Source organism: Giraffa tippelskirchi, chromosome 3, assembly GCF_054371585.1.
Source record: "Giraffa tippelskirchi isolate mGirTip1 chromosome 3, T2T-mGirTip1v1.2.pri, whole genome shotgun sequence".
Lineage (NCBI taxonomy): Eukaryota > Metazoa > Chordata > Mammalia > Artiodactyla > Giraffidae > Giraffa > Giraffa tippelskirchi.
This window is the reverse complement of record NC_137277.1, coordinates 69,492,606-69,502,400: the sequence shown is the minus strand read 5'-3', so window position 1 is coordinate 69,502,400 and position 9,795 is coordinate 69,492,606. Positions and strand designations below refer to the sequence as shown.

General features: G+C 38.9%; 1 protein-coding gene across 24 annotated transcripts in view; it reads left to right on the top strand.

Moving 5' to 3' along the window:
• The window catches only part of PMS1 (PMS1 homolog 1, mismatch repair system component), a 243,643-nt gene that overhangs the window by 20,235 nt on the left and 213,613 nt on the right, over positions 1-9,795 (top strand). For 14 of the 24 annotated variants that reach the window (XM_081579353.1, XM_081579352.1, XM_081579359.1 and 11 more), the window contains exons 1-2: positions 100-194; positions 7,943-8,094. In XM_081579353.1, the coding sequence (XP_081435479.1) occupies positions 7,963-8,094 (132 nt within the window). In that variant the 5' untranslated portion in view covers positions 100-194; positions 7,943-7,962. Of the gene's footprint in view, positions 1-99; positions 458-7,942; positions 8,095-9,795 lie in introns of those variants that run through there. The other 10 variants (XM_081579345.1, XM_081579346.1, XM_081579344.1 and 7 more) reach the window with 3 other exon arrangements.

Here is a 9,795-nt window from a genome sequence, read left to right as displayed (position 1 = left end):
GTGATTGGCTGAGGGCGGCGCCAATCCCGCGTTCGCCGGACTGGGCGGGACTGGGGGCGGTGCGCGCCGTGTCTGCCCCGCCCCGCGCGCGCTTTGGGTGAGTCGGGAATCAGCGAGGCCGGGCCTGGGCGCCCATCGGGACGCTGGCCGGTCCGCTAGTGGATTGTAATTGCCCACTTCGCGCGAGCAAGCAGGTAGTGTCGTGTGGCCAACGGGCATTCATTGTTATATTGTCGTGGGCTCGAGAGCGTCTTCCTGTGACCTCGTCCTGCTCTGGGCGCGAGTACCGGGGGCCGTCAGGGGCGCCCCTCCCCCTCTTGACTCTTGGAGCGGGAAGCAGACGCGGCGGAGCCAGCGGGCGCGCACACGTGGGTAGCGGCCTCCCACCAGGTGTGGGCCTCCGCAGTGTCTGAACTTGCTTGCCTAAACGAAGTCCCAGCCCATTCCTCAGATCCTTGTGAGTGCAGGTCTTAAAGTTTGCCAGGCAGAATTTTGCCTCCTGACAGCCATAGTTCAGCCTGTCTTGAGTGTTGAGGGTAGGCTTTATAATATTGTATGTTGTAGCATCATGCAAGTGGGGCAAGCAAACTTTTCGGTTGCCATGGTTTTTATTTATGTCATTCTGGGTCTCTCTACACGCTGAAGACGGGTACTTGTTTCCTGAGGAAATGTGGGTTCCAAGAATTTATTTATTTATTTATTTGTTTATCAAGCTCCCCGTGTGTTGCAGGGAGGCTTGTGGAGATCTTGGTTCCCAACAAGGGATTGAACCTGGGCCTTGGTAGCGAAGTGAAATCTTAACCACTGGACCGCCTGGGAATTCCCTTGAGAATTGATCTTAAGCTAAGGGAGGAAAAAAATAAGATTATTTGTAATTATCTTTGAAGTTGAATTTCATTACCTTGGCAATACACAGAGAGTTTATTTGTAATGCTGGAATAACTTTCAGTGGGCATTTCAAAATTGGTGTAAGAGAATGTTGACTATATATATGCGTGGTTGCTCAGTTGTCAAGTCATGTCCAACCCTTTGTGACCCCATGGACTGTAACCTGCTAGGCTCCTCTGTCCGTGGCGTTTTCCAGGCAATACTGGAGTAGGTTGCCATTTCCTTTTCCAGAACATCTTCCCTAGCCAGGAATTGAACCCGCATCTCCTGTGTCTCCTGCTTTGGCCGGCTGATTCTTAACCACTGAGCTACCTGGGAAACCCTATGTATATGTATATGTATATGTATATATAGCATTTCTATTGGCCTATGAAACCAGTTTTTTTTTAAAAATGATTTCATTGTATTCTCCCTAAAGTTTATCTATGATTTCTCTGATCTCGGCTTCTATTTTAGATACATTGTTATCCTTAATTGATTTTCCTGATTATCAGTCCTCTTTTGGGAATGTTTGATTTACCCCTCAGCAAATATGGAAGACTGATTCCTGACATTCTTAGACATTCTGTGCTGTGGTTTGTAAGCCTGATATCCCTTTTCAAAAGATGCCATTTGGTACACATTCATTAAAGTGCTTATTCCAAAAGTTATGCTAGGGATATGAGATTAATATACAGTCTCTGTTCTCAAAGAGCTCTCAGTCAGGAAGGGACAGAAATACAATATTTAGAATAATCTGTGATGAGTTTGGGGTTAGAAATAAAGGAAAAGTGCTCTGGGAGTACAGAGGAAGGAGGGTCTAATTTGTTGGGGCAAGGATTGGAGCTGATAAAAAAGGCTTCCTGGAGGAGGTTGTACTTGAACTAAATCTAGAAGTATGGTTAGAAGTCATTAGTAGAGAAAGGGAACCTTATGTTCTGAGGAAGTAATCAGGGCTGCTACATTAAGAGAGACAAATCATATGGTATGACTGGTCTAGTGTGTTATTTGGAGAAGAGTGGGATGAGATTAGAGAGATAGAGGTCCAATTGTTAAGGAGTTTGGATTTAACCTAATAGTTGGAAATCTTTATAAAATTTTAAGTAGGATAGCAACATGATTAAATTTAAATTATATAAAGAACAGTGTAGATGGTTGAGAGCCCAGGAAAATATCAATTATCTGGTTATTGCAGTAGTTCAGGGGAAAATTGTTAAGGGGCTGAACAGAGGTAGTACCATAGGTTTAGAGAGGAAAGAACTAGTTTGAGAGATAATTGAATAGTAGGATAGGTAGGCCTGGGTGGCAGGATGTCGAGAGTGAGGAGAATTTCAAGGATGACTCAAGGTTTCTAATTTTGCTTTGTGAGATGGATGAACATAGCCTTTGGAGTCAAGCATGCCAAGATACGCAGGTGTGCCTCGGTCACTTAATAGCTGTGTGATCTTGGAACAAGTTATCAAGCTTTTCAATCTTGTTTGTGATAGAGGAATGACAGTATACATAAGCTTGTGAGGATTAATTTTATATGTAGTAATATATAAAGTGACTTATGTAAGCTATTTTTATTATCAAATAAATTCAGGAAGAAAGTTAAGAGAAAGATCTGAGATCCCCTTGGGTCATGTTAAGTTTAGGGTGCCTCCCTGTCATCTAAATGGTGATGTTTAGAAAGTAGTTGGAAATTAGGCCCTGGATTCTAGAAAAAAAGCCTGGTTAGGAGGTACAAGTGATGTGTAGGGGATGATATGGAGGCCAATTAGAATACATAAAGGAAGGGAGGTCACTCTTCCTAATGTTTACCTTTGCATGAGGCAAGTGCTGATAAATTATTTTTTGTGACCCCTTTTATTAATTTGTGACATACTCTGATTACTCTTGTGTTGCATCCAGAAATATATAATTCCCTGCATTCAGACATTGTTTAGGTCAGGACACAGGTGTGTTAAGTGAGCCAAGTTCTTTCAGAATGTAGGGTGAGCAAAGGGTCATTCCTGGCTCAGTGATCATAAAGGACCAGGTTATAAATGATACTGAAATGGGTCTAGAATGATAAAATAGTTTTGCATTAGGAGAGTGTGGAGGTGCAAATAGGGTGGGATTGCTGGCAAAGCAAGATTGACATTTTTCACTGCTGTCAGTAAGAACAATGTGCTAATAAGATAAATAACAAAGTTAAGTGGGAGGTGTGAAGGGGGAATAAGAAGAGAAGTTCTCTTTTATAAATATGTATTTTGAGGTATCAGTGACGTTGAAATGCTTGTCTTAACTTGAGAGAGATCACTGTTGGGATGTAGATTTAGATTTAGATGTGATTCTATAGCTGAAGCTTTGGGTTTTAAGGTATATAAGAAGAATGTGGAGGGATTATGGAATGCGCATTTTCTGGGAGGAGAGTGAAGAAAATATGAAGAGATCCAAGAGGTGTAGGTGGATGATATAATTTTGAGAATTAAACAGTATCATCAATGTCACATGCTTCAGGGATGTCAAGGAACATGAGTTCTGAGAAAAGGGTTTGGTGACGTAAGAGCTCATTGGTGAGCTTGAGAACAGAAACCTAACAGTGGTTGTATCCGCTGTTTTGCAAGGGTTTTAGAAGTGAGCCGGTGATAGAGAATTGGTGACAGTGAATATAGGTTACTTATTTAAGTTTGGCTTCATAAAGAAGATAATCATAGAGGTAATAGGGTTGAGGGAAGAATTTTTGGTTTGTTTTTGCTTTCAAGGCCAGTATGACTAGAGGCGGGGTGAGACTGAAGAAACCAGGTGAAATTGTTAGCTTAGAAGAAAGAGACATTAGTCTGAGACTGAGGGAGGAAGAATATGTAAACATTTTAAGAAACCAAAGAACACAGTGTGGTGAGAAGGTAAAGTGTGTGAAAATAGATCATGCTGTGGTCTGCCTTGATCTCAGTAGATAGAAGAGAAGGAAGGTTGGGGTGAAATTAGGGACTTGGGAGCAGGAAATAGATTTTGGAAGAAAAGTTATAGAGAATGAGACAAAGATGATGAGATGAATAAAAAGATTGTGCAGAAAGGGAAAGTTAAGGTGAGGCTAAGTTAATACCTCAAAATTTGATTAATAAGTGTTTGTCTTACATCCTTGAGACTCTCAAACTGAGGAAGCAGACTTCTTAAACCCAAGCCTAATCTGATTTCAAGCTATGGGTTAGCTCCTGTTGGTGGTAGTTAGAAGTCTGCTGTGTGTGTGTAGGTGGGGGGTGGTGGTGGTGGGGGATTCATTTACTAGCTTGGAGGAATTCAGTTTAGTTCAAAGATCCTGGGATCTTTTAGCATTTATATGCCAAGCACTATAGTAAGTTGTATGAAAGTGAAAGTCGCACAGTTGTGTCCTACTTTTGCGATCCCATGGACTGTAGCCTGCTAACACTTTTGTCCATGGAATTCTTCAGGCAACAGTACTGGAATGGGTTGCCATTTCCTTCTCTAGGGGATCTTCCGGACCCAAGGATCGAACTGGGGTCTCCTGCATTGCAGGCAGATTTTTTTTTACTAACTGAGCCACTAGGGAAGCCCTGTAAGTTGTATACATTATTTTTTTTACTTCATGGGAGGAGAAAGGGATGACAGAGGATGAGATGGTTGGATGGCCTCACCGAATCAACAGACATGAGTCTGAGTAAACTCTGGGAGTTGGTGATAGACAGGGAGGCCTGGCGTGCTGCACACCATGGGGTTGCAAAGAGTTGGATGTGACTGAGCGACTAAACTGAATTGAACTGACTTCTCACCACAGCCATATGATATCATTATCTCTAGTTTGTAGATTAGGTGATTAAATTTTAGAGTTTAATGTTCTCAACATTTATATAATTATTAGTGTAAAGGCTAAGCTAGAACCAAAGCAGTGTGATTTCAGAGCTTGCTCTTGTAACCACTACTCTCGTGAGCACTGTGCAATAGAACAATAATACAAGCCATGTATGAGCTTCCCAGTAGCTCAACTGGTAAAGAATTGGCCTGCAATGCAGGAGACCCCGGTTCGATTCCTGAGTCAGGAAGATCCCCTGGAGAAGGGATAGGCCACCCACTGCCGTATTCATGGGCTTCCCTGGTGTGGCTCAGATGGTAAGGAATCCACCTGCAGTGTGGGAGACCCGGGTTCGGTTCCTGGGTTGGGAAGATCACCTGGAGGGGAGGGCATGGCATGGCAACCCACTCCAGTATTCTTGCCTGGAGAATCACCATGGTCAGAGGAGCCTGGCGGGCTACAGCCCATGGGGTTGGATATATGTATGCACACACTTTTAAATTTTATGGTAGTCACATTAAAAGGGGAAAAAATTAAGGGAAATTAATTTTAATATTTTATATAATCCAATATATTCAGAGTATCATTTAATTTTAATCAATGTAAAAAATTAATTAAATTTATTTATGTATTTTATACCAAGTTTGACATGCAGAGTGCATTATCACATCGCAGTTGGAGTAGCCCTGTTTCACGTGTGAGCCGTCACAAGTGGCTGGTGACGACTGTGTGTGCTAGTTGCTAATAGTACCATGCAGTTCTGTACCTTTAGACCTGAGGCCAGTCTGAAGCCTGGGGACAAGACAGAGGGTGCCTTTTGTTGTGATGGCATTAATTTGTGTGACTGTTATGGCAATGAAGCAGCTGACTATACTGTTTTCCTGACTGACTGGGAAGGCCTCCCAGCCAGCGAGAGGCACAAAGAAACACTGAAAGGTGGTTGTTGACAGCTACTCTCCTAAGACTGGGGTACCCCCAAATTACATATATAGTGTAATTAGAAGTTAATTGTTAGAAAAGGATTTTCAGTGTTTCTGTACGTAGTGATCATGGTAGTGAGAATACTGTATATTTTATATGGCTTTATCATTTACATAACATTTTGTATGTATTTTCTTATTTGATTCTCACAACGAACTAGTGAGGGATTATCCTCATTTATACAAGTAATAAGTTGATTTTACAGAGGGATTTAAGTAATGGCACTCCAATGGCAGAAAATGAAGAGGCACTAAAGAGCCTCTTGATGAGGGTGAAATAGGGGAATGAAAAAGCTGGCTTAAAACTAAACATTCAAAAAACTAAGACCATGGCATCTGGTCCCATCACTTCATGGCAAATAGAAGGGGAAAATATGGAAACAGTGACAGATTTTCTTATCTTGGGCTCCAAAATACTGCAGATGGTGACTGCAGCCATGAAATTAAAAGATGCTTGCTTCTTAGAAGGAAAACAATGACAAACGTAGACAGCATATTAAAAATCAGATACATCACTTTGCCAACAAAAGTCTATGTAGTCAAAGCTATAGTTTTTCTGGAAGTCATGTACAGATGTGAGATTTGGACCATAAAGAAAGCTGAGCGCTGAAGAATTGATACTTTCGAGTTGTGGTGTTGGAGAAGACTCTTGAGAGTCCCTTGGACTACAAGGAGATCAAACCAGTCAATCCTAAAGGAAATCAACCTTTCTAATATTCATTGGAAGGACTGATGCTGAAGCTCCAATACTTTGGGCACCTGATGCGAAGAGCCTACTCATTGAAAAGATGCTGATGCTGGTAAAGATTGAGGGCAGGAGACAAAGAGGGTGGCAGAGAATGAGGTGGTTGGGTGGCATTACTGACTCAATGGATATGAGTTTCAGCAAACTCTGGAAGATAGGAAGGACAAGGAAGCCTGGGGCACTGCAGTCCATGAAGTCGCAAAGAGTTGATGCGTCTTAGCGACTGAACAACAGCATACAAGTGATAAGTTGATTTTACAGAGGGATTTAAGTAAGCTTCAGTTTATGTGACTAAAGACGAACACCCAAACCTGTTTTTTTAGACTCTGGTCTGGCATATTTCTCCATTGTGCTAATCACCTTTGCCTTGTGCAAAGCAAACTGTCGTTATGAGTTGTGAACAGTTAACACCATTCAGAAGTCAGTATATTGACTACTTCCCAGAAATGCATCCCTCAAAATTCTGTGTAATCTTAGTGGCTATACTCCATTTCTTGCTCAATTACTTATTATTAAACTTTATGTCACTCTGCTTGTTTACATCTTAGTTGCCTGAGAAAGAATCCTAAACAGAAACCTTTTTATTTTGTTTGTCTTTGGTATCGTTGTTTTATTTGGACCTAGATTCCATAGGATCATACCATCATGTGCGCATGTAACAAGTCATGGTAAATTAAGGACGTACTTAGGGCTCTCCCCTCCCCCATTTTATTGTCAGATAAAATCATAACTCTAGAGGAACTTGTATGTTGTCAAGCTAGTATTTTTTAATTTATTGAAATCTTTTCCGAAGTTAGGCATTAAAGTAGATGCAAACTCCACTCCCTGCAGATTTTGTATATATGACTTCCATATGAGGTTTTTTTTGTTTGCAAAAGTTTCAAGATTTCATGGTTTCAAGTTTCAAGGTTTCATGGCTTAAAACAATTACTGGTAGAGAGATTTGGATGTACAAGTTGGATCGGCATGTAAAGAACCTTGAATGCCAGTACATGGATTTGAGCTTTATTTTATTTTGGCTTTGGGGAGCCACATGAATAGAAAGATATTTTAGGCTCAGTAGTGTACAGGATGGTAATCTGATGTGATATGTTGGAGATGTGACTAGTTTAAATTAAGGGTAATTCTGGAGTCTAGATTTACTAACTCTAAAAGAGCTCAGTAATTAAAAGAGATAATTGTAATTCATTGAAATGTATCGATGACTAATGATGTTCAAGAGCCACTGCCATTAAGGCACATGACTGACATTATCTGCTTATCGGTTGACAGCACTATCTGGTCATTCCTAGCCAGGCAGGTCATATATTACACTTATTGCACGATTGTTCTTACCATCCTTCAATTAGCAACATAGTGTGACTTGCCAAATAATTTCTCTGTGTCTTAGTCTTACAGTATGCAGATGATAAGGGCATTTATTTTAAAGGCTATTCATAAGAAATAAGCGATTTAATATTGTATGTGCTTAACAGTAGAGCCTGACATACAATGAGACTCGTAACCAAACTGCTATCAATTCTGTTAGGAATGTTTAACAATTTTTATTTTTACATCTTATGGTTTATTTTCTAGCTACTGTGCTGAAAGCTAGAATGAAACAGTTGCCCGCAGCAACAGTTCGCCTACTTTCAAGCTCTCAAATAATCACTTCAGTGATCAGTGTTGTAAAAGAGCTCATTGAAAACTCCTTGGATGCTGGTGCCACAAGCATAGATGTTAAACTGGTGAGTGTTCTTGAGATTCTGCCAACTACCTTGAAAGCAAAAAAAGAGTTGGACAGATGTTTTCTCCTTACAACTATTACCTTTCTTTTCTTTATATACCTGTAAATTATTTTTAGAACATTGACTCCTTTGTCTTATTTAAGAGTAAATCCTTAAAAATGCATCTTAGTTTAAATCAATATACAGTAACACTAAAGGAAGTCATAAAGGAAAGCTTATTCTTGAGGACTCGCACATAAAAAATGAACTTAATTTGCCCATATTTTCTGCTATTACTTACTCTTGGTTATATGTGCTTATTTGTTTTATATATTCTCATTTGTATTTTGTTTTTTCTACGTAATCTTCTTTCAGAACTGTGTCCTTTGTTGCTTCATAGTTTTCACATTTTTAAATTTAAGTGCTACATATTAAATAATTTGAGTTAATATGATTTATGACACTTACTATGATTTATTGCAATGAGTCTGAACCTCTACCACCTCTATTATAAATTATTAGCTCATGCAGGTAAGATCTATATTTTTTTGTGTTCTCTATACCTGTTCAGTATCTGGTACATAAATGGTAAATAAATTTGTTTGAGTGAATGTAAGAATGCATTTTTTGTAATCTCCTGATCATCAGATATTCACATTATTTCTGGTATTATGGCATTAGCAAGAATACTGATATGAATATCTTTGTAGGACAGAGACCTTCCCTTTTTGTATACATGTGCATATATTATATATATGTTATCCTTTTTTATCCTTAGAAAAACTATAAATTAGCTACTGCTACCCATGTTTCAAATAATTAAGGTTCTAAGACCTTTCCCAAAGTCATGTAAGTATGGTAGTAAGTAGTGGAGCTGAGGTTATAGTCCAGATCTTTATGACTCTAAAACCTTTTAAGATTTTTTGTCAATGCTAGTGATTCTCACAACACTTGGGTGCATCAGTAATTTTAGTGAGTTTGTTAAAACAGTTATTGGGCCCCAGAATTTCATATTCTAGGTAGGGCCCCAAATTTGTGTTTCTAAGAAGTTTCTGGTTGATGGTGAGAACCACTGTTCTATCCTATGTCAAACTTGTACTTTGATTTTAAATGATACAGTAAAAGCTTTATAAATATGAAAAAAATTAAAATGAAAGACATTTCCTTTTTCTTAAACATTTTATATGGCTCAGTCTGATTACAATACAGTTGATAATACTTAAATAGGGTTAGATAATTATAACTGACAAATTTAACGTAAGAATCTTAAGCAGGCAAACATAAATCTTATTCTGAAAGGTCTTGGAAGAAAAATATAGTTTTTAAAAATAGTTTTACAGAGCCAACAGAAGTCCTCTTTAAAAAGTAAATTAAAGTACACATTTTTATCTGGTTATATATTTAAGTCTCTTGACATTTATCAGTTTCTGGTTTGTAGAATTTTAAAACAACTGTGTTGCTCTATATAATAAGATCTGTTTTATTACAGCTTCATATAGTAATAACTGTCCTGGGTAGGAATGTTTTCATGATTATTAAATTAAATGTATTGACATTATTTCAGACATTTAAACGTATGTTTGTATTATTTTACTCAGGTGCCTTGAGTTTTTACTTGTATTGAAAGACTGGCATTTCTATAGTTAATTATTTTTCTATAAAACAAAGTAGACAAGCTATCTCCAGGATCATAATTTTAGATTAAGAGAGATAAGAAACTAA